At 39.6% G+C, this 25,944-nt stretch overlaps 1 protein-coding gene across 6 annotated transcripts in view; it reads right to left on the bottom strand.

Moving 5' to 3' along the window:
- The window catches only part of PLXNB2 (plexin B2), a 249,058-nt gene that overhangs the window by 34,863 nt on the left and 188,251 nt on the right, over positions 1-25,944 (bottom strand). For all 6 annotated transcript variants that reach the window (XM_088054880.1, XM_014248934.2, XM_014248930.2 and 3 more), the window contains 5 exons: positions 22,987-23,079; positions 21,720-21,801; positions 16,325-16,497; positions 14,016-14,164; positions 11,023-11,131 (listed from right to left, as the gene is read on the bottom strand). In XM_088054880.1, the coding sequence (XP_087911006.1) occupies positions 11,023-11,131; positions 14,016-14,164; positions 16,325-16,497; positions 21,720-21,801; positions 22,987-23,079 (606 nt within the window). The remainder of the gene's footprint in view (positions 1-11,022; positions 11,132-14,015; positions 14,165-16,324; positions 16,498-21,719; positions 21,802-22,986; positions 23,080-25,944) is intronic.

Below are 25,944 nucleotides of genomic sequence, written 5' to 3'. Positions count from 1 at the left end.
CTCTTGCATAATCTTGCTAAAATGGTTGACTGATAATAAAGCCCAGGCTTGGGGCTATTTCATATGAAGCACATGCAAATAAAGACAAAGAAAAGAAGTTTGAAAACTTCCCTTGCTAATGAGGGTTTCCTTCATCACTATCACACAGCACTGATCTTCCACTTGAAGGAGGAAAAGCCCTTCTCAGAGACAGAGAGCAACAGAGCCACCTCTCCCTAGTCATGCAGCAAACCCTTTTCTCTCATGTCGTTTTGCTCAGGCACAGACCATCTCTGTGACAGCTTACAGCTACAGAGCCAAGGCCCCACCAGTTGCAGGAAGGGAATGATATATCGCATTTCACTTCAAAGCTTGGTGAGTCATCAACAAGTTTTTAACAAGCAGCAGGAATCCATAAAAATGCATCCAGCTGACTTCATGGTTACTTTACAAATTTGTTTTATTTAAGCTCAGATATTATAGAAGCATGGAAAACTCTTACATGTTCTGCTTTTTTTTTATACTTTCATGTCTAAGCAACTTCCCTCTGAAGGAATGCATCATGGTTCAGCACACTTCACAAATCCACAATGACAACTATAATTTGCTCTCGAGTCATTGAGCTTTAGGAATATGCTTTAACTAATTGGGTGTCAATTGCTTTTCTTCCCCGAGAGAAATCTGTTTGTAAACCCTTCACTCCTCAAGAGTGAGCATATGACTGTGCTCACGCACTAACCTTTGATTTAGCTTTAATTTAATACATCACTCAGGTTACAAGATTTTATATAGGGAAGTCACTCAAAGTAATTTTCAAGCATTTTAAAAGCTCATTTAGGTCTATATAACCCTGTCAGTGCATCCTCATATTTGGATTTAATTGCCTGCTGATTTAAGCAAGATTGAAACAAGACACACCAGAATAAATAAAAAGTTTTAGGGGGTCAGTTTTAAAGATCATATTTGAAGTTTAAATTAGAGTAAGTCTACATATGCACTTTATAGGAAGGACTCATTTCTGCTTTTGTACAACAGAATATTGTTGCTAAAAAGATTACAATTAAAACTGTATATGAAATACACAGTTAATAAATAGTTTATAAAAATAGGTCAAATACTTTAAGCATAACCTTACCACATGGACAGAAAACCATACCTTTTATTAAGTTTGAATTAAATCCTAATTGCTATAAATTGTTAACCATGCTGGACTATTATCCACAGTAATGATTAGCTGCATAGCATGCTTAGGATAGCTTTCAGTATTGAAGTATTCCTCATGAACCGCTCAAGAAAGAAAGTATAGACAAATTCTTTCTCCCTCAACTTCTGAAAAAATCTGTTTAAAATTTGTAGCCTTTTCCCTAAATGCTACCTCCTCTGGAAGGCTAGGCTCCAAGGACAGGCTTAGGAAGAAAGTGAACAAGAAAGCACTTAAAGTAGGCCTTTAAACATAGACTGAGGAAACAAAGAAAGAACTAACGGTTTCTGAAGCATCATGCACACTATTCTCTGCAACCTCAGCACAACGAATGAAAAGAAACTTGCTAACGACTTCAGCTGGACAGCCATATCCCTTTCTCTTACCAAAAGTGGGAAATAATTGTCTGGTTACAGCTCTGCTGGGTTATCTGATGGGTCCCTTTGGCAGGGCTCAGCTGTCTCTGTTGCCAGCATTCAGTAAAGGCAGAGTGAGCCAGAAACCTGAAGTCGAACCACTCAGCATCATTGTCTTTGGGGGATTTGTTAGTGGTGGCCTGCCTTTGTCTCCCTAGGAATGGGACTGCAGAGGTAACCAGCTAGCAAAGTTATCTCTGAAAAACACAGCTGTAAGGGGAATGTGGAAGATATATCTGTTCTATTTTCCACAGAAATTGTTTGTTTTTAATTTTGTCTTATAAAGACTCCACTTCTTGTAACTTAAAGCTCAGCTGCACCAGACAGGAGAACTCACCACCCACCCCTCATGCATCCATTGTGCAGACACATCTCAGTTGCACTTCAGGCTGAATGGAAAACTGGAGCCAAGAACCACTCTGGGAACTAACACAGAGAGCAGACAAAGAGGAGGTGGAATGGTTATGGCTAACCCTTATTTTGTCTTTAATTGATGATCTCACAGCTGCCCCTCAAAAGACTATTTTAAAAGTGCTTAATTCAAAATATTCATATTTAACACATTTAAAGTAATTCTGCAAATACCAGGAGCTCTCCAGGGAACAAACAATGTGGACACCTCATAAAGATGATCTAATAAGGAGAAGCTGAACAATATTTTGTGTACAGAGGAATTCTTCAGCATGACTGCTAACACTTTGTTACCGTAAACTTGGAAGGAATAATATTTAATTTGCTATTTTCTGTTTCATATTTTCTCTCTTTCCCTTCCTCTTAAGGACCTGCCAGAAAAAAGTAAGCAGCTGAAATAAATTATCAAGAATTTAAACAATTTTAATAATAATTTTATTGCAAAACCAATGTGCTATGAATAAGTTTTATTGCTCCTCTAAAATATTCATGGATGGCTCGAAGAATAAAGCCTGTCGGCCCACCTGGCCTTCTTAAGAGTACTAATAAAAAAAAAAGTAGGGTCATGCAAATGTTCAACCAGAAAGCATTTTTCAAAAAGGCAATTAGGTAGATAGGATCAAGAGGAGAATGATACTTCACTGAATGCCAAGTTAATCCAATAAAGTGCCATCACTGGTGATACGAAACTGCAAACAAGAACTGTACTACTTGAGGAGAAGGCAGCCCCTTCCCATGGTACTCAGCAGTCAGACAGACACATACAGACCCTGGGAAGCTGCCAGGTTCAGTCTCATCTCACGGAGTCTCATCTTATGCAGCCTAGCAAAGCTGCACCTGACCCACAGTTCTACGTTGCTTACCAAAGTCCTACATGAGATTCCTTCTCCTTGCAGAGAAAAGAAACAAGGGGCAGACAGTAAATCTGTCAGTGCAAACCTTATTTGAGGGATAATAAAAATGCTGCTTTTACCAAGAGCCCTTTAAATTGAACTCAACCTGAATGTTCAGCTGTTACAAATGGGACGGATAAGCCTCCAACCTCAAGTGCTGCAGCATCAGTGACGCTATTCTTTTCCAAATCCCCTCAAGGATTTCTTCTCCCCTTCTTTCTGCCCTTTTTTCATTTCAATCTCTGAATCAGAAGTACACCTGCTGTCATGATAAATACCTTGCTTTCTTTTTCAGCCCTCTGCACCTTGAGATCTTTGTTGGCTCTGTCAGAAGACACCCGGGGGAACTCACACTTTATATAACATCACTGTAACATCACACTGCAGTGCTCAGTGCAATTATGATGTTAAACAGAACAGATAATGTGTCCTGTATGGAATTTGTAGCAGCCCTGTAATAATTTTTCTGGAAAACATCAGCCCTAGCAAGAACTTGGAAATACTTCATTTCTTATGGATACAGTAAAATTTAAACAACCCTGCAAATGATGATTTAACCTTTGTTTTATAGTTCCTTTAAATATAGAAAATAATTCAAATATATTTCAGTTTTTTTTCCTTATTTTGCTTGAAATGGAGGAATGCTTTTTCAGGTCTATACTTATTTTGTCATCAGGAAAATACTGTTCATGTCTTCCAGGTAGTTTAATGTTAGAGCATAAATATTTTCTGCAATAACAGGCTACCTTGTTATGAGGGTTTTTTGATAGTCTAGTTTGAAAAAGCCTGTTCCAATGTCTGTCAGGTGTTCAGTGGCCTGGTTTTTGAAGAGTCTGGTAAGCCATCTCCCAGCAGAGGGACTTTGTGCCACCAGGACTCCCCACTGTCTTTCATTCTCACGATCATACCCTGTGTTTGTAGAAAGTGGATTTGCAGTTTTGATAAAACCTGTGCAAATCCACAGCTATGCAGTTCAGAATAAAATTCAGTACAATTGTTCAGTTGGGAGTGATCTTCAATCATCATTTAGTCCAACTTGTTACCAGATGCAACTTGCTCCCTACTGCATGATTTATCCTGAAAAAATTATCTGATCTAAACAGGATTTCTTGCTTGTAGGTCTGACCTGTTTGCAATGGGAAATCTGAGCACTTGACATAATTTACACATAAATCTTCTTTAAATCCTACTAAGATGTAATAATGTTTAGTTAAAGATCTCAAAGTCCACCTGCAACCCAACTTTTCCATCTTGCACCAGACTGCTAGGTAAGTATTCCTGAACTGATAAGTAGTTTTCCCAATGCTCTGATAGCCACAAGGCTATTATCCTTATTGGAAGGATAATAATGCTATAAATATGTTACCTCTTGTGCTTTTATACCTGTGGTTAGTAGTCATCCTGTTGCTATGGTTTACCTGAAAGCAGCGGTTATCTGCTCCAAGCAGTGAGACAGCAACACTTGTACATTGCTTTTGGTACATAATGTTCAAATAATGTGAGTACGTTTAGTAGCAAATTCATTTATTCTCTTTGTAATACCAATGCAATACCTGATATGACATTTGCATGCCTGTGTGTCACTGTCTTATCCTTGCTTCATCAGCACAGAAGGACTGGAAAAAACTCCAAAGAAAAATATTGCCAAAAAAGCTCCAGCTGGCCCATGTTCAGGCCATTTTCCAGTGTCCTGTTTTCTTCATCACAGCCAGAAATCTCTTCTTTGCTTGCTTTGTTTGTATCTTTTGCCCCTTCCTTAAAAATCTGTTCACAGAAATGCAGAAACATTTTTCATTGTAGTTTCATGCTTTCTGTGTGCTAGAGGGTAAATTATCTCCATGTCTGTTCCACTTATAATCACATTTAGACGTGAACTGGCTTATTAGCACTGTACATGACTGCTGCTCTTACACAGCTACTGTAGATGCTCTGAGCATTCACATTTAGCTCTTACATTTTTCATCCTGTTTATTAATCTAGAATGAACTTTTAAATCTTTCATATTTTGAGTAGAAATTAGTCTTTTTGCAGAGTTAGGAAGGTGGTATCTTATTTCTTCAAATATTTTACTTCTATTTTAGTAAAAAAATACCATTTGTAGTCTGAAAATTCTCAGAGAGAGCTCCTAGCATTTTAGATTTCTGTGGTCTGCTGGTGTCAAATCAAAGCCTGTTTTTACCTGCCTAGCAGTGGGGTTATTCCTACTTTTGTTTTGTTTCCTGGGTTTTCATGTTTTTCTTTGCAATTAAAGATAAGGAGGTGTGAAAGGGAGCCATTCCCACAGCCTCTTTTTTGCTCACCCATCTTGCATCTGGGATTGGATTTTCCAGATCAATTCATGTTCTTTTTCACTCAATTTGTTTGCTCTGCAGCTTTCCTGGTTTGCACTGTCATGTCCAGCCAACTCACTTCTGGTCCCTTGCACACTCCAAGAACAAGAGGAGTGCACACCCATGGAGCATCACCAAAATCCTACGTGTCTTCTTCATCCATTTCTCTGCTTTTCCATTTGTCTGTCATCAAGCACAACCTCATCCATACAAAGTTTCCTTTTCCCAGAGGAATTCCTGGACTTCACTCTGTAAATAAGGGATACTGTCTACTATGGTATCCATCTGTGGTAAGCAGTTTCTAGCCCATGAACTACACCACTGAAATAAAACTGCTTGCCCTTTATCCTTCACTAATGCAGAAAATCAAAGAGAGAAACAATGAACCACCAAGGAGGCTACTGGTGGATCACAGGAGGGGCCAGAAATTCAAGAACAGTCGGACAGCAGCAGAGGAGGGACAGAGACGCACAGAAACCTTGGCATAAAGTCTATGCTTCAGAGTGGGATGCTGGAAAAAACACAACCGTGCCAGATCACAAGCAGAGAGACAACTGGGGAGGGAAAAGAGGATGGTGTCAGAGTATATCCCCGTGATGCTGTGAGAGATGCCAGCTGCAGCACAAGGGGAAGCCAGCAACAGATGGAGGTGTTCAAAAGGACATGATGGGCAGCAAATGGCAAAGCCACCTAAGCTCCCTTTTGTTGGCTCCTGTAGACACTGACCTCCATTTGGGGGTTTGCCTTTGATGCAAGTGCACTTCTTCACAAGTAGGAATGGGCTCTTGTGCTTCCACACAAGCAGAGAACAGGGATGCTGTTTCCAAGACCTGATGAAAGTGCACGCAGATGTGGATAAGATTTTCACAAAGGTACAGCCCATGTTGCTGCTTTGCCTTTATTGCATCCATCTTTCCTTCACAAGTGACTCTTCCCTCTTCTCATGCTGGTTCTAGCTGCAGTAAGTTTTGGCTCTTGAAGAAGTAATTTTTTACCAAAATTATGTGCCTCACACTGAAAGCCAAATTATTCTGCCAACTCTTGCATATTATGCACACAAAAATGAAAGGCATAGCCTATGAAGTGCTGTAGACACCAGCCAGCTTCTTGGAGGTCAAAATGTCATTTCATGGACTGTAAAGGTAACCACAGAAGCTAAATTAAACCTCTGAATGAGGAACTCATGCCATTAGGATCTGCTCTTTCCCCCTCAACTTCCCTCCCTTCTCAGACTCAAGGGAGCCTGTTTCTTGTTTCTTCAGACAAGCCACCCACTCACAGGATATTCAACCAGAGAATTTCCATTGTGCATTCTTGGCAGCCTGGTGCTCACCGCAGTGGCTGACCTGACCCACTGGCTCTCCTCATCACAGTATCCATAACACAAGTCAGTTCCTGGGTTTCTGCAACAGCAGAGAGATGAGCTGAGTCCTGCATTTCTGGGGCTGCTTTGTCCAAACCTTACACCATGTAAACTGATCAAACTCTTCCAGGCACTCCAGGTGCCCAGGCAGAGAATTTGCCTGGCAATTGTATGTTGGCTGCAGTGGATAGGACACTTAAGCAAAGGGCTGGTATGTTAAATGACTTATTATTGGGACTGAAAGCAGCATCTTTTTATCATGAGGCAGACACCACATGATTTTCTGAAAAGACCAGAGAGCTTTTCTGACAGGTTTGATGGAGAAATGGAAGCATGCATGACTGGAAAGTCTGAACTAGCATACATCCAGTGTTTATGGGCAGCTCTTGAGCAGAATCATGAGTACTGCATGGTGGGATCTAAATGCATGGCATACATTATAGAGAGTTAAGACTAATAATACTCACATGAATAAGGGCCAACTCCACTAAAACTCTCAGCTGTCCAGGAGTTCTCCTGACCCCCATGCAGACTGACACACAAATAAGATGTACTGCAGGACTTAAGAATAAAATAAGAACCTCTGGAAGCAATTCCAGACTTCTGCGGATGTGTGGTTTCTCAGCATCAATCATAATGGCAACAAGCATGTAATTTTGCCCACAAAAAAACCCACCCAAAGCCCCCAGCTACAGTGTAAAAGGAATATATTGAGGCAATGACTCAGGGAGAAAAATCAAGGAGTGAGCTGAAACCCTCCATGAAAGCCTTGAGGCACTGCTCTGGTGAGAGCTCCCTGAGCAATTGTTTCAAACATCAAGAAGCAAAACAGAGGATGGGTGCAGGTAAGAGGAAACTGCCAAGTTTGGGGGTAGATTAAGGTGGAAAAATGCATCTTGTTAAATGTAACTGTGCTGTTCATTTCACATTCAAACTTCCAGTACTATGAATAATGGTGTTCATGTTTGTTTTCAGGTCAGGCTCTAATTTATCCTCCCTTCTTCTTTTTGGTTATTCATCTCATTAAGTAAACTGACATCCTGTTTACATGAAGTTATTTTTTCCAAGCCAGCTCCTAAACTACCTTCAGCACCAAAGAAATGTACTATACTTTTGCTAAGTTCTACCTCTAATTTCACCACCTTAGATTTATTTGAGTTTTCTGAAACCATATAGTAATTTTAACCTGCACAGCCTAAACCTCAAAATTATTCTGACAAACAAGTGCTGGAGATGCCAGAACCAGCTGCAAGCTCTTGTCCTGGTGCCTTGAATCTAAAGAAGAGATGCTCTGAGAAAAGAACCAGCACTACTGTATGGGATCAGCAAATCTGGGCCATACACCTTGGAAAAGCTTAACTCCTTCCTTTGAGACTGCTTCTCACTGCCATAGTAACAAGCAAATCAGATAAAGTTAACAACAAATGAAAAAGCAGAACTGGCCTTTAGCCATGTTACTGCTCCACCTGCTCAGAAACCAGCCAAGCTGTCAGTGCTCCAGATGTACAGCATAGATACTGCATGGATATTAAAATTTAGCATAAGTTCATTTCTATTTCACTAAACAGGAGAATGGTTATTGCCTGAGCCTGCTTATAGTGAAAAAATAGAAATGTCAGCAGAGGATGACTGGGTCATCAGAATTTAATTTAACTGGGACTGTACTTGAACTGAACTCAGACTGGAGAGAGAAATTGTGATGGGTAGGGAGACATAAAGCTTTCTTCTCCTGTTGTGCAGCAAATATAGGTATTTACTGTACAGCACAGGCAACAAGGCATTTTTTGTTCAGAAATAATTTTAAATTGAAACCATGGCTTCCCTTTTAAATGGATTTTTGACCCGTTTCATGAAGGTCTTGGACATTGTCAGTTCTGAAATGCTCTGTGCTGGCAGACAGGAAAGAAGCATGAGTCTGAGCCTCAAGTTCTTCTAACTACTGAGGCTCATCAATCCACCTTTAAAAATGACTCACACTGTTCAGACTGGGTATCAACAAGAGTCAAATGTAGTACTACTTATAGAATCACTAATAGTTTGGAATGGAAGGGACCTTCAATGCTCACCTAGCCCCACACCCCTGCCATGGAGAGGGACACCTTTCCCTAGATCAGGTTGCTGAAAGCCCCATCCAACCTGGCTTGAACAGTTCCAATAATGAGGCAGATACAGCTTTTCTGGGCAACTTTTAGTGACTCACCATTCTCATCATACAAAAAATTCTTTCTTATACCAGTCTACTTGATAAGTGCTTTTGGTGGTAGATACTAATCACATGTACAAGGCTGAGACAGTGGGGTATATGGTGATACCTCTGGTGTACACAGACACACCAGGATAAGCATCTCCAGTGTCTCCTTGTGCACTTCTGCCCTGTCATGCCACATGCTGCAATTAGAACAGTCACTGTTAAAGATGAAGCTATTCTTCTTCAAGTGGTCAGAGCTCACAGTGAAAACAGTAGTTACCAGCAGAAGGGTAGTCATCCCATGTCCCAAACAAACAGAGAAATACATACAAAAAAATTATTTTAGGAGGGCTCTTGGAAAGAAGATTATTCTCTTTCCTTTGTATATACTGAGTTGAAGAGGTTTTACACAAAGCACAGATTCTACGTGTCTGCTGAAAGAAGTCACCAAAGAACTGTCTGAAAAAAGCACTGAAACAAGACTGCAGCTTTTAAGCCAACATTAGCTGATGCAACTGTCTGCTCTGACTGTCTGTTCTCATGCCAAAGCATTTGTGCCACACTTGTAGAGGTGTGTGTCAATGTGACAACCCATACTGACTTCAATCCTACTATAGTCCAAAGCTGGCTTCATTTTCCTGTGGAATTAAGAGAAATGAAACTAGAAACCAATATCACCAGTTTGAAGGTGTGAATGGTATTACTTGTCAATGCTCTCCATGTTGTAAATAGGGTCCACATGGTAAGATTTTTGCAGTAAATAAAAATACTCTTTACTAGCAGTTGGCTTAGGCATCTGATTTTTCAGTAACTTCAATGCAGGCTTGGACTTGCAGGAAAACATCCACCTAGTTGATGCTTGTGCACAGCTACTTCTCCTAGCACCTCATTGATAGGCAATTAAGAATCTTTCCTTGAACTGGCCAAAAGCAGTGGCTCCTTATGTACCTCTCAGATGGGCTGAGCAGGGAATCACACCAAAACAAGTCTAAAGACAGGATTCAAAGCATCTATGGCTCAGGTAACATTTCAACCCACTCCATAATAACTTCACATGCTTTTCATGGAAATCATGGGAAAATCTTTACACACAGAAGTACAGGAGAACTGGTGCAGAACATACCCAACAGATGTATGTCAAAATCTCATGTGGGTCTTACTGTCATAGTCTCTGTCCTAGAGACTGTAAACATATGCATGGGAGATTATACCATTGTTCTTTGTTCAAGATTGAAACCTACATTTCCACAAAGGAACAGATGACATAGTCAAGCAAAGAGGGTATGGTTTTTCTCCAAAATCTACTTCTAGCCTATTTTGTGAAAACAAGAATATCCTCTTCTCAGTTAAATGTCAATCTTGTCTTATTCCACTTCTTACTGCTGACTCCTTTACTTTACTTCTCACAAGACATGAAGAATTAATGAAACAGAAGTTTAAATAAGGGAGAAGATAAAAGCCTAACACACAAGTTATGTTTTATAGTTTTATAGTTTATAGGTCTAATTTTAACTATCAGTATGGGGACGGATATTGTTTAAACCTCTCAACTATCACATGATCTTAAAAAATTTGAAGACCTCATAGATACAGATAAAGCTACTTGCTGCTAAAACCACAGACTAGACCAGCTATAAGCTAGGGCCATGTTTAGAGCAAAGTAATTAACACAGAAATGAAATTCTCTTTCATAGTCACTCTGAAAACAAAGCACATAAGTAATATGAACACACATCACGCTGTCTGTGGCTCTGCATGCCATACTTTCGAATGAAATAAATTATTAAAGAAATTAATGTACCTTCATTACTTATTCTTCAGCTGCTCTGCATCCATTCTTCTAATTAAGAAAATTGCCTAGACTAAATATCGTGATTAAAATAGAGCACCATGTATCTAGAGAATACCTAATTTTTTGCAGTGCTGACTTTTTTTATTTAATAGTGATACTTAAGAGATATTATGTTACTCATGAATAAGTTTATTCCAGTTGCTTTTTCACCACATTTTTTTAACTTGGATGGCAAACATCATCCTATTTTAAAACTCTCAATTTATTGATCAGAATTGATTTTTAGTACACCTTTTGTATATAGAAATGCTGGAATTAGGTGTTTTCTAATATTTTTCAATGACAGTGCTATTAATGAAACATAAGACAAACACAACTGATTCAGTGCTTAACTTTAACTAATGTCATACACAAAGTATAAAACAGGTCTCTGAAAAAAATGCACTTACCTGGTATGTAAACAGCACTTCACTTGGTGATTTACCTAATTTTCCGTTGATGTTAACTTCAATTTGACCTTGTTGTTGTTCATTCATTGGTCCAACTTGACACACGATCCTAAAAAGAAAGAATGTGAGCTTATCTGTTAGAAATAACAGCTGCACTACCAGTGCAATGCATGTGAGCTACCACACACAGAGCACCAACTTTGCTTCATCCTATACTATGTTATCCAGTGGTGCCTCAGATTCCCAGCAAAACCATCCAAGAATAGTTTGCTTGTCTATCTAAAGGCTGGTAAAACCAAAACCTGAGCACTGTACCCAGCTACTTTAGCAGTCTGTTAGTAGAAGTCCCTTCTGCAGAAGACTCAAATTCAGCCCATAAGTCAGTTGAAACTCTGCAATCTGACACAAGATTTACAGAGGACTTTGTGATGTTAAAAAAACCCAAAACCACAAAGATGCCCCCACCTCCTTGATGCAAACATCAGACCATCAGCTGTCTTATAATTTCGTGTGTTTTAACTCCTGATAATTTTGTTGTGCATCTTGCTACCTTTCAGCTTCAAACTACTGCCTTTTCACACCTATGATCAAAATCCCTTTGGAATTACTGTTCTCTGAAAATAAATTCACAGATAATACATGCAAAATCAGAAGTCAAGGAACACTGGCCAATAAAATGCTGCCTTAGAACTAACACTGCTACTGAGTGACAGCTAGGATGTTTAAATTTTTATTTCAAACAGGTAAACCACAGAATGAAAGCATGAAAAGGCAATAAGGATTTGACACACTTGAAAACTGGGACAAATGCTTAATGGAGAGCTGATAATACAGTCAGATAAGGTTAGATATAGTGCTCCAAGCCTGCTCAGTCACACAGTTTCATAAAGGCCACACCCTGAGGATCACTGCACATTTCTGTCACTATTTCCCTCCAGGATTATTGCTGTTCTTCCTTAAGCAGTGCATGACTGCATAAAAAAGCCCCACGGCAGCAAAAAACTACTCCAAATTACTGGGTATAATGTACTTAAATCGGGACTTATAATAAAAGGATTGTCAAGTCCCTCTGCAGATCACTCCAGACTTTTTTTCTTGGGTACTGGCAAATGGACAAAATTCTCTGAATTCTTGCATGTCCTGGCATGTATGGCTGCCTGAGCCTGTTCCTCATCATCTCTCTACTGTATTCTTGGAAGTTGTATCTTCATGTCAGGCAGAAACAGGAAACGGTGCCTTTGGAGGAATTTTTACCATATGTCAAGCTAGGGAAAGCAGTCGGAGGCCGGGGCCGGGGGGTGTGGGGGAAACATCGTAGCAGAGATTTTAATTGGATAAGTTCCCTCCCCTCCCCAGCGTGGGCATTGCCTCCCTTCCCCCACATTACTAATGGAAAACTACAAAGAATGACTTCTCGAAGGCCAACAATTAAATCACTGCAGAGCCAGAAAGCACCCTTTAAGTGTCTTAAATCTTGCTGTGCATGGGAGCCACTGCCTCCTAAAAAGATTAGCTTTTAATTGCAGAGGGATAGGGGAGCAAGACAAGGCACTTATTATTTTTTAAATTTAATATATAAAAAAGTAATAATTAAACAAAACAACAGAAGAAGACAAATACAGAAAATTAAAGATATCTATTTGAAGATTTTGACAACTTCTTTTTTAAGGCTTCCCTACTTGGGAACATCCTTCAAAATCCACTAATTTGTTGATAAATGACATGATGCAAGTTGCATTTGTTCTCACCCATTACTACACTGCCAGAATTTAGGAAACCAGTAATGTTGCTATGATACAAGGAACCAGTCATCTCAGTTCTGGCTCCTTTCCATGCATTTAAAAATATAAAAAAACTTTAAAAAAAGCCAAGAGGATGGGGAAATTCTTGTAAGGCAATGTTGCAATTCAGTGCAGCTTTTGCAAACCCTGAAAATAGGGAATGGGGAAAGATGACTGATTGGGAATACATGTAAATGCAGGAGTGATGGCAATAAAATTGGGAAGCAGTAAGAAATAAACTGCTATTCTTTACCTTCTTCAGTCCTGCAATGCTTCTAAATGCCTGATCCATAGATATTGCTTAGGTATCTTCAAAGTCACTTTCAAAACATGCCACAGGAATAGCTACAAGTTACTGTGTTACACTTTAAGTTATAGGGAGGGAAAGAAAGCCAAGGTTTCAATTGCAGCTTACAAGTGTGAATGAAGGAAAAGTCATGCTGCCTAAAACATGTCACTACTCTTAATATTACTACTGAACTTTCCTGCTATGCTTTTCATCAGCTAATATCAAAAAAGTGTTTCCCTCTCAAAATTAGAAGCTTGAGATAATCTGTAGTAAACACCTAGATACCTACCTAGAAGAATTTAGGCATTCTGTTTTAATTTTTGGCTCTGCTTAAGAGTGTGACAAGTAATCCACAAAACATTTACCAACCTGCTTAGGCAATTCAACATCCATGGACTTGTTGGCTTTGAGATGAAGCTTAGTCATCTACAGCTAAACCTAAGCTCTGGGCTCCCTCCCTGTCCCTGGGCAAAAAACTCTGTGGCTGGACTAAAGAGATTTAAGCTTCCTCTTGTTTTGCCTACTTTCCCATAAATCCTGTATGCTTGGCTTCACTGTGGTTCAGATTTAACAAAGTTTTAATCACTAGATGCACATGTAGAATGCCTGTAATTTAAAAACAAATAGTCTTGATATATGTGCAGTAATATGAAACTTATGAAAGTTTTTCAATCAAATAAGGAAAAAACTTCAATCAGGAGCAAGATGGTAGTACACCATTGTAAATTTGTTGCTGTATTACAATTTATAACAATTTCAAATAGAGTCAGACATGTTACTATGAAATATTGTAGGTATATCATAGCAATAGTTCTTTCTTCAAATGGTAACTTTTTATAACCACAAGAAGATAATTTTTTCTTGAAAATGCACAGAGGTTCCTTTTTTCTTCTAAAATCTTGTGAAAAGCATTCATCAATTACCTTGTGGAAACAGAGTAGAACTCCTCCTTAAAAAGACATTCCTTGTCTGCCACTGTTATATTTTTTACATCTTCTGCCTTTATTCCCAAATTAGATCCCATTATGGTTAAAAGAATTCCACCACTTAGTGGTCCAGTTTTTGGCTCAATCTGTGTTTGCACAAAGGACAGGGAAAAAAAAGCAAAATTAAATACTGCAGTGACTATGTTGCTCTTCTATATTATTTAAAGCTACTTTGACTTACCAACATTTGAAATGCAGATGCTTCTTGTAGGACAAACAAAAAAACAAGCTATGCAACTTTTTAATATTAATTAATCATCTGTTTGCTCAGAACTAGTATTCAACAGCTGAAGATTTCAGGTCTCATCTGGCAGACTGTTATGTATAAAACTCTTGACTGGTGTTTATTCTGTTTTAAGTTTGCTTCCTCCACTGAAGTCCTGTGATTTTGAAAAGCAAATGGATTGCACTCTTCTCACAATCCTTCCACGGAGCTTTTCCAACATTTTGTTGTGATTTTATCCCTTTAGGTTCACAGCAGGGCAGTGCACATTCCTAACACACAGTGCTGCCTCACATAGTGTCTTCAAAAGTTCCTCCAATCTCTTGATTTTCCTTACTGCATCTCATGGTACGGTGCTGCAGCATGGGCTGATGCTAATTGAGTCATTTGCAAATAAAATGAGGACAGAGAAGATCATGCAGTTGCAGTGGACTGCTCAGACTGAAATACGGCCCTAACAGGCACTTCAATTCAGAATATTTGTTGGGAGGCTAACCTGCTTTCCTACATAATGCTTGGAGCACCTCCAGCAAGACCTTTTCTTGTCTTCAGCTTTGGAGGGCTGCAAGTTTGCCATCAAGAAGAGTGAGTGAGGTTGCACTTTAATGCCTGCTCCATCAAAATCAGCGTCTCAGGTCTAAGCAAGTCTGAGCAGAGTGACGTGGCTGCCTCTGCCAGCTGCCCAGACCACTGGCTGTCCATCTGCACTCAACCCACAAACAAACTAGCTGAAAAATGACTCAAATTTTTGTCTAGCTGTTTCCAAATGCCATGTTCACATATAAAGCTAATGTAAGGTCTGAAAACCTAATATATTTTAGTATATTTTTTTAAATCCACAATAATGTAGAAACAGTATTCCAGGTGAAAACACATTTTTTTCTTAATTTTCCTTTTCCTTTTTTCTCACATCATGTTTACCTGGGCACAGACATTACACAAGTATTCGTTTCCACACATGCTGTCAAGCTTCAAGGGTATTTACCTTCTTTGGCAGACTTCAACAGTTTAAAAGCCATTTCATCTTAGATTTACCCTCATGGCCAACCTTCCCAGTGTACTGCAGGTCTGCCAGTAGGCACACTGCACCTCTAAGTGCAGTCTCCAGAGACGCAGTGTCTCTACCAGTTTGAGCCCCAGGTTTCAGACACAGTTTCTACTGAGTGAAACACCCCTGTTACAACTCTCAACTGCTGTCACACAGTTACCACATTTTGTGATGGCTTGGGATGTGTTCTCATCAAACAGTATGTCTGAGCTTCGAAGTACTGATACCACTGCTGCAAATTTAGATTTACCCAGGGGAAGCATGTATCACTCTTTTCTCAACAATTATGCCCATAAAAGCAGCATTTGGCTTGTTTCTGAAAAGGACATGGATTTATGACTTTCTTTGCCTGCTGATCCACCAATGAGGACAACAATCTTCCCTGACCCTGAGTGAATGTTCTAACTGCAGAGTAAGTCAGGCACACATTTGGCCTCTCTGACTTCTTACATTCAGTTCTTACAGCCTTGGGTTTGATGCTGGTGTGGACTGAAAAATATCACTGACACCTGGAAAACATTTTATGATCCAAAAACAATCTGCTCCCTTATTAAATACTATTGAAAAATCTAGCTTGAAGCCTGTAAATGAACCTGTTATGTACTTGTTGTTCCAGGAACAGTGAACACCTCTTACAGATTCATTTCAGGTAGAAAGGACTTTATGAAAGAAAAAATCCATGCTAAGAATGCAAGAATCAAACATCACATTTTAAGCATGCACTGCTACCCTGGCTTCTGATACAGCAAGGACAAAGCTTGAAAAACAAGGAGGCTCAAAGACTCCTTTCAGTCTCTTTTTTTGAGTCTTTACAGATCTCTCACACACATCACTACCGACATTATTTCCTTTCAGCTATTTCAGAGGCTTACTTAACACCCCAGGAAAAAAAACTAGCTTTCAGTATAAGCTTGTTTGTCTGCTTTCTCCTGAAAAATATTACACTGGTAGGAAGAGAAAAGAAAGCAATCTTACGCGAGTGATTTCTGGAGGAGGACACGTGTCGGTGGGGGGAGTGTGACAGAGTTTTTCATAAACACACTTGCTGGGCTTGCCATCTTCTTCACACCAGACACACTTATATTCAGGACGGGCAGCAAGGCACAAGCTGCAGTCGCTTCGTCCATAGGAGCAGTTGTACAGAGTCACTGAAAGATGAACAACAAACATATTTGGACATTTTTCTCTGTTTCAAGGATATTCAGTGTCCTTTAGAAGGAAAACTAACCTTCTGTATAAAGTTCACTGGACTCACGTGAGTAATATGTACAGTCTGTACTTAACCCCTGAATGATGCTGAGAGAAAATTTTATTTTTCCTCTAGGGAAAAACCTGACATTTATCCATGTGCAGAATATGACTGCTCTGCAAATATATTTTTGTCACTCAGGCACTGTCAAAACATTCAAGTACGAAGTCCTTACTTTGACTAACCTCAATAAGACATAAAACTGTTTAAAGATTAATTCAAAAATCAGGTCCTCCTGGAGCATCCCAAGTCAGATATGGAAGATATAGACTCTGCATGGGTGCCAGTAGGGGTGGACATCAGCTGGCAAGGGACCTCTGCCAGTTGCAGATTTAAAGGAAGAGAGCTGCCTTTGTAGGCTGCTGCCAGGACATTTGGGGCTTTCCATAATTATCACTCATGCCTGCTCCAAATAGAAAGTTAACACTCAATAAAATGTTAACCTCTGTTCAAATGAACTCTGTGTTTCTTCATTCTTTGTTTTTTTGTGTTTGTTTTCCCTTTTGTCTTGAACAGTCGTCCTGATTTACGCCTTATTCCTTCTGTAGTGGGGTTTAGTTCTAGCTTTTCTGAGCCAAGAAATCAAGTCTGATTACCTCTCTTACTGATAAAGCAGAGACCAACTGTCCCAGACACTAAGCTTGTTTTGGCCCCCATCAATCTCTAGCATGATGCACAGTCACTGAACAAAACTAATTTCCCCAAATAGATGCAAAGCCTTGAGACATATCTCTGTGGTTCAACACCATAAGGAGAACCTGGGCTTACAAAAAAACATATGGAGATGTACTGAAGAACTAGCCCAGAAGAAAACAGACTGAAAAGACATTTCTCTAGGGAAAGTTTGCATGCTTCCCAGATTACCCAGCATGTGAGTGCTGTGCCTCCCTGGACAGGAGGGATGATTATTGTGAAGAGGAAACATCTTGTTGCCTGCTTTTCTGCTCCTTCTTTTTCCCCTGTTTCTCTCTACTCTGTGCTGCTCTGTATTTCTGGCCTCTCATCCTCTGTCACTGAGGCTGTGGCACTTTTTTAGTCTTGTAAATCAACTTAACTTACCAGAGCAGGAAAAAGCTTTTTAGGTTTCCTCCTGTGCTCTTTGAAGAGTTAAATGTGCTTACAGATGGGAATGAGGTATATAAGACAGAGATTCAACATCTTCCCCTTCCCCTTATTAAGTCTCAAGAAACAGTAGCTTTAGTGATGCTGGATTTTTTTCAAACAAGGTTCATACTTAAAGATGTAGAAAATAAAGGAAAGTAAACGGATGTGGACAAAAGTAAATCCTTTTGAGATGCATACAGTAAAGGCCATTAAAAAAGTCTATTTAAAACAAACTTTTAGAGGAGCAGGACTCTACAAAGGACACTGGCAAAACCACCCTCCAGTCAGTAACATTTTAATACACTTGGTATCTTCCTAGATAACAACAGCAGCAGTAGCTTTTGAAATCTAATTCCAAGACACTACTGTGTCAGATTTCTAGTGAAATAAAGAAGTAAAATGAGACTGCTAGTTTTTCATTATTTTTTCAGCAGTAGACTTATTCCCCTGCTAGTCATGAACAATACTGCAGACACCCAAACCTTGGATAGCCTCTGCCACTTGCAGGAGAACATGTAATCCCATACAGGCAGTTTTTCTCTAAATGCTGTATGTTTAAAACCCTCAGCATTCAGTTTCACAGTTAGTCTTTAAGACAATAACGAGATTTTTTTCTTTACCTTACAAGGAAGAGTTAATGTAATGATGAAGCCTTATTTTAACTCTTTCTTACCTCTAGTCAGCATATCCACTTGATTTCAAGCACAACTTGATTTTTACAAGCATAAAATCAGCAGAAGCATCATTAGAGGTGCATGCAAAACTGACGGAATTTGACATTTGTAAAAATGAATCAATGAGAAAGACCATCCATTTGATTCAATCTCTGCCTTGAACTTCCAAGGAATTGATGAGCACAAAGCAGGAGTAGCACCATTTGCTTCATAAACTGAGCACATCAATACGGAAGGCATTGAGCAACAAACATAAACCAAGTCATATTTCCTTCAGCTTGTGTGTCAGTTATCCACTGTACATGTTGGATGTAGACATAGTGCTGGGGGAAAGCACCAGACTGACAGCCCATGTATGCTGCTGTTTGCTTTGTGGACAGTGGCAAGGAAAACTTTCCTCACTGAGAATCACTTTTATAGGAACCAGATTGCTTTCTTATTCCAGCACTCTGAAAGATTGCTACTGCACAGACACTTGAACAGGAAATATTGTTGAGCAAATCATCCCCTTGGCTTCCAAAACCTCTTACTTCCCACACAGATGACCACATGGCCACCAGGTACAGCACAGGAATATGTTTACTGAATGACTGCATTATCCTTCATTGGCTGGACAGGGATTCTTACTCCACCCCTCAGTAAAAAATGTCACCACTGCAAAGTCTTGATGTCCCTCACATCCAGTTGCATAAATGCAATGAAGAAAGCCACAGCCTTAAAGCATTAACCACTCCCCTTGTTCACTGATCAGCTCATTATATGTACCAGCAGCAAGCTACTCATTAGATTCAGACTCTTATCCATCACCTTGAGATACCAGCTGTGATATCATCGAAAAAAAGGACAAAGGATAAAAGGGATATATTGGATTTCACACTGTTCAGAACCCCTGATGGCTCGAGATGTAAAAATGCTATCATAACTTAGTATTCACTAAGTGTCATACAAAGAAAGGGTTCTTTCACTGACAGGTTCAAAGGTGCTTCTCAGCAGCAGCCATATACCCAAAGCCAATTCTTTTCAAGATGCATAAAAACACATTATGCTCTGGATTTCACATAGCAAGGGAGTCTGAAAGTCAGAAAGAATTTGGATTTCAAAAACTCCCTTTTAATACTAAAAAGAGTCATCTGTTGATAATTTTTCAATTCCCCTCTTGGAAGTGTTATATATTTCCATTTGAATTATAACATTTCTTTAATAATTTAGCTACTTTTTTGTTTTGTTTTTTATGCTTTTCTCCGACTTGGAAAAAAGATGTTGGGAATATTTGGTCAAAATTCTGCAGTTTTAAACATGACAGCCTCTGGAATGCAAATTAAGACAGTGTGAGACTGTAATATGACCTCTCTGTAACATTCATGCCAGGTCCTCTTTTAAGTCTTTTAACACTGCACACAGAACCATAAGGAAAATCTTCTAAAAACATAGTTCATGCTGCCAATATAAAAGGGAATAAATTGAAATATTGTACAGTTGGAAAAATATGGTCTGAAGATTTATTCTGCAGAGGAAATTACTTAGGGTACTAGTATTTTCCTGATGACCCATCATGCAAGTAACAAGAGGGTTGCCTCATAGTTTTTTGCAATATTCTGACTTAAATATCAGTCGAAAGAGGTGTAAGGTAGGCCTTAGCTCCTAGATATTGCTCTGTTGATTTTAAAGGAGCTTTCTTTGCCCAGAACTAGGCTTATAGACATAATTGCTTCATTATTGTGTGTTGAAAGGAAATGAAATTTATATTCATGAAGAGATTTTTATCAGAGATCAAGTCTTTGTGCTATAATTTAAAATTTATTTTTTAATGGAAATAAATGGAGTAATGAGCTGAAAACACACTGAATATTTCTGTTTTCTTGATTGCCAGCTGACATAGGGACTGCAGAACCTGTCTGAAATGAAGCATAGCTAAGAGATGAGATTTCAGGTGAAGTCCGTATGAGTGGCTGTGACAAAGGTCCTCTTTCTGCTGTTTGACGAGGAAAGTTCATTAAGAAAAGGACAAGATCATTGAAAGAAAAAGAGCAAAATACTTAAGTATATAATTTTCATACTTAAGGATAAACTGGGAAGCTTTGCTAATAGGATTGAACTTCAGAGCAAAAGCAATCCTGAAAATTACAGAATAATAAAACCAAAATACTTTGTGTTGGAAGAAACCTTTAAAGGTCACCTAGTCCAAATCTCTGCAATGAGCAGGGACATCTTCAGCTAGATCAAGTGATTTTTTGAGATTGTCCTGTGTATAGCCAGAAGTTAGACTTGATGATCCTTGTGGTCCCTTCCCACTCAGGATATTCTGCAATTCTGTGATTCTATACAGAGGCCCATCCAGCCTGAACCTCAGTGTTTCCAGACATGGGGCATCTACCATCTCTCTGGTTTCCACAATATAGCACTGTATTAGCCACTGTGAAGAAAATTAGCTCTACCCCAGCTGAAACAAGCACAGCAACATGTGCCAGTGTTTCACCAGCCTCACTATGAAAAAAGCCTTCCTTTTATCTAGTCTAAACTTACCCTCTTTCAGGGTAAAACCATTACCCCTTGTTCTATTGCAGCAATCCCTGTAAAACAGTTTGTCCTTATCCTTCTTATAAGCGACCTTTAAGTAGTGAAAAACTGTAATAAGGTCTCCTTAGAACCTTTTCTTCTCCAGGCTGAACAACTCCAACTCACTCAGCCTTTTCTCACAGGAGAGGTGCTCCAGCCCTCTGATCATCTTTGTGGCCCTTCCTACCCTGTTTTCAATCCAACAGGTCCACGTCCTTCATATGTGGCAGGCCCAGAGCAGGATGCAGCACTTCAGATGGGGTGTCATGAGGGTGGAGTAGAGGGAGAGAATCCCCTCCCTCACCCTGCTGGCCATGCTGATTTTGATCCAGCCCAGGCTATGACTGGCTTTCCAGGCTGCACCCCCCCCACGTGGCTGGGTCCAACTTTTCACACCCTGCAGAACTGCTCTCAACCCCTTCATATTCCAGCTTGTACTTGTGCTTAGGATTTCCCCAAGCCATGTGCAGGACCTGCACTTGGCCTTGCTGAGGCTCACGAGGTTTGCACAGGGCCACCTCTCATGCCCATCCAAGTCCCTCTGGATGCCATCCCTCCTCTCCAGTGTGTCAGCTGCACCACACAGCTTGGTGACACGGGCAAACTTGCTGACAAAACAGATGCTTAATGCATTAGTCTAATATTAATTACTTTTGATCTGTCAGATTTGTTTCACCCAGACCAGTAAAACCTACAAACATTCTTATTAACAAGACTCCAAATTATGATGGAATAGATTTCTGCTTACTGTAATTAATCTCCTTTTAATCCCGTATTTCATACTTACCCATCAGTTTGCTGTCAATCTTGACCTTCTCTGTTTTTATGGATAAGTTAAGTTGTAGGGTTTCATTTGCACTATAGGAGAACTAGAAAAGATGACATAATAGAGATATTTATACCTTCATTTGGCAAGGTTAATTTAGTGCATTTTCTATGATTCTCAATAATCAGACCTATGAAGGTTTTAGAAACTCTCCCAAGCCTTCTTCATTGTGAGCAGATACATTTATAGAAAAATGCTTTAATGAACATAATCCTTCACAATCAGAATTTTCAGGTACCAAGGGACAGCAATATCTGAATACTCTCTTTTCATTAATTTAATTTACATTTGGTTATAAGTATCAAAGCAGCAAAAGTGCTGCTCAGAGGCAGTAAGTATAGCTGCTGACCCTGCTGAGCTCTCCCTTCCCACACCATCTGGCCCCATTACTTCTGTGGGCACAGCAGACTTGCACCACACGGAGGGGAAATCTCTTGCATCTTTTACAGTGCAACCTCCTCATTTTAAAGCCAAATCACAAGGTTCACATGCTCCAAGACATGAGCTTCTGCTCATGCTGAAAAAGCAGCAATGAAAATTGTTGGGAAACAGGAAGAACAAATAAAAATACAGACGCTTGATAAAGCAAATGCTTTGTGCTAGGCACAGATGATGCATAAATGCTCATTAATTCTCAAAACTAGTTAGTGAGCTTGTAAGACATAAAGTTTAAAGTCAACATAACATTTGTGAGTCAAACTTGGAGCTTAGAAAATAGACTATTTTAAAAATATTATTTCCTTTCTCAGTAAAACAAGCAAGAGTGAAAGAAGCATAACTACTAGGTAGCCATGCAACAGCATATTTTTACCATTGTTACTATTCCAATTTTTACAGATACAAAATCAGTAAGATAATGAATTGGAATGTGGAGTGGAAGGGCACTGAAATTCTTGCACTTTATCCTCAATGATTTCACTAGATTGCATGAAATGTGAAGAATAAAACAGTAGTGGTCTCAAATTCCTCCAGTTCAATAATTCTATGTGTTACACAGTTAGAGAAAACAAGGAGAAAGATTGAGGACTTTGAGGGAAGACTTCAGAAGCTCTGAGCCAAAACTGTAGCCTTTAACTACGACTGCTGAAGGAGAATCTCCATCAGAGATGACTTTCTTTTCTGAGGGAAACACATATTACCTGTATAATTCTGGACATATATGACTACTGGAACAGTTCAGAAGAAGAACTGAGCATATTTGGTAGGTGAATCATATTTTCACATTTACCTCTTTACTCACGAATGAAAATTTTCCTTCATCTGACTCATCAACAGAAGCTTCAAATTCAAATTGGCTGTTTCCAACGATAAATTTTTTACCCTAAGGATGAGAAAATTTCAGTTTAGAACTTGTATAGCACCACCAAGCATAGTAAAATTTCACCAGGCGATATGCTGTTCAGCACAGGAAGTAATCAAATCCAAATGGAGAAGGCTAACTGGTTACAGTCATCTTCTAAAGCAATGCTGGTGAGAAGCTGGGCCAGAATCTGTGACTTTGCTGCACTCCTCCAACATTCATTCATGGTAGGCACACCAAGAAGTTCAAGAAAAGCAAGATCATATATAGCACTCTGTTTTAGGGAGCAACAAGGAAAAGCTAAGAGATATGAATGCTGGATGGCTTCACACATCAGATGTGTTATTAACAGAGCTGTGTGAGTTCTGCCTTTAAAGGTTTTCTCAGTAGGGATTCTGGGCAGAACATCAATGCAAGAATTCATGAGAAACTGGAATGAACATGTCTCAGTTCTTGCTGCCTTTCTCCTGCCTTACCACGACTACAGCTATTTTCACAGGACAGTCTTTGATGGCTGCACTAATTTAAGGGTATTCCTACCTCCTAGACATTTTCTTCCCCTCTCTTCTCCCTAGATCCTAAATCTATTGATTCCTGTCTGAAGTCCATAGCACATACTGACCTTCACTGCACTGACAAAACTCTCAGCTTGGCTGTTCTGTGATTCAGTCAAAGAACTTAGCAGGCTAAAAACTTAATCCCATGACATTGTTTCTGTGCTGGGTCATTCTCCTGCCCATAGGACAGATATGCAAACAGCTTTGCAAGAAGGATATTAGAAAGAAGTGAGTAGCAAGGATATTTTCAGACAGTAATATTGGTAAACATAAAATTACAACTCACTTGGGGACAAGACAACCTTCAACTTTACAGAATCACAAAATTGTTTGGGTTGGAAGGGACCTTCAAAGATCATCTAGTCCAACAATCCAGATGTAGGCTGGGGCATCTTTCCCTAGACCAGGTTGTTCAAAGCCTCAGACAACCTGGCCTTGAACATTTCTAGGGATGGGGTACACATAAGTTTCTTGGGGAACTTTCATTCTCTCAGCATCTTCATTGCAAAAGATTTCTTTGTTATCTCCCTAAAACTACCCTCTTTCACTAATGTTGCCCCTTTTTCTGACCCTACAGGCCCTGGTAAAATGTCTCTCCTTATCTTTCTTATAAGCCCCTTTTATATATTGGAAGTCCACAAAAATGTCTCAGGCTGAAACACCTCAACTCTGACAGTTTTTCTCCATAGGAGAGGAAATCCAGCTCTCACTCTCTCTCTGATCATTTCCATGTCTCTGGACTCATTCCAACAGGTCCACATCTCTCTTGTACTGGGAACCCCAGAGCTGGATGTTATACTCCAGTTGAAGTTTCAGGAGAATGGATTGGAGGAAGATAAATCACCTCCCTTAACTTGCTGGCCACACTTCTTTTGATGCAGCCCAGGACACAATTGTTTTTTTGGGCTGCAAGTACACATTGCCAGCTCATATCTAATGTTTCATTCTCAAGTCCTCCACAGGGCTACTCTCAATCCATTCAACCCTCACTCTGCATTGACCCAGATGCAGGACCTTCTCAGTGGCCTTGCTGAACTTCCTGAGAACTTCACTCTGGACATAAAGAACTAGTCCCTGGTTTTGACCAGACCCTTCTGAGTCTTGGAGTGCGCACGGCAAAAAAATAATAAAATAATAAACTTGATTCCTCTTTTCTGCTACAAAGATTAAGTACATTGTCTCCTGCTACCATCTAAGTCTTGTGTATCAGCATCTTATCCTTTTTATTTGTAGCTACTTCTTCAGTGTTGGAATCACAGGTAACTCCTGGGTCACAAGGTTCATCTAATGTAGTGGAAAGTTTTCCCACTGCACCTTCACTGTGACAGGTTGGGCAGTGCACATGAGCCCACCAAGGTTTGGATTTGAGGAGGACAACATATTTTAATCAGATAAAGGACCTGACTCTAGGCTCTGGGTGGTTATTTTATAGAAGAAAACAAACCTTTTACTTCTTCCTTCTATGAAGCTACATGTAGAAAATAAGCTACTGACTGAGCTTTCAAAAGCCTTGTCTGAAAATTTACAGCCCATTCTGCCTTACAGAAAACATCTATATAGTCCAAGTTTTAAAGCATCTCCATACAAATATTTTTTTATAGGAATGCTGCCTTGTTTTTCTTGCCCCACGTATTTTACTATAACGTGTTTTTCAAAAGTGTTCAAATTCTGCTTCTCTGTAAGGCTTTCCCACATGCTTAACAGCAGGCTCTGGGAGAGAAGGGGAGCTTTGGTGTGTGTGACAGCTGATACCTGGAGTGCATTGAAATCAGGAGTTGCTATACCAGGTGAGCAGAAGGCAACAGCTCACAGTCTGTAGTTTTGGTGCAAGAGATGTGTAGCAAGCACTAGGAAGCAGGTTAAACATCAGACACACATGACAAAGACAAATCCAAATGGGAAATTACTTTTAACGAAAATCTTTGGCGGGCTAATAAGATTATCTTGATGTCAGTACATCTGTCTCTCCTACTGTGCCAATCTTTCAAGGACTCAGCTGGAGAATGCCTCTCAGAAATTGCATGCAATATGACTGATTGGTACAAAACTTCCCTCCCTCTGCCCTTCCTGGATGGGGCTATTCCCAGAAGAATGACAACAGCTTGGATTTATCTCTCCTTCCTACTAAAGTTCTTTCAGAGCAAGGAGGGCAGAAGAACAGTCAACAGCTCCTCCTCTTTTAGGCTATTTCCCTCCAGTGGAAGGGAATCATGAGGAGACTTTTTGTACTTTAAGCACTTACAAGTTAACAGGCACATACAAAATGTGTGAGCTTATACTTCCACCATCAGTGGAAGAATACCAGTTTCTGTATTTTCAGTATAGAAAT

Source organism: Pseudopodoces humilis, chromosome 5, assembly GCF_049639895.1.
Source record: "Pseudopodoces humilis isolate 2021_Gansu_Grassland_sample_001 chromosome 5, ASM4963989v1, whole genome shotgun sequence".
Classification (NCBI taxonomy): domain Eukaryota; kingdom Metazoa; phylum Chordata; class Aves; order Passeriformes; family Paridae; genus Pseudopodoces; species Pseudopodoces humilis.
This window is presented reverse-complemented; position numbering and strand designations above follow the sequence as displayed.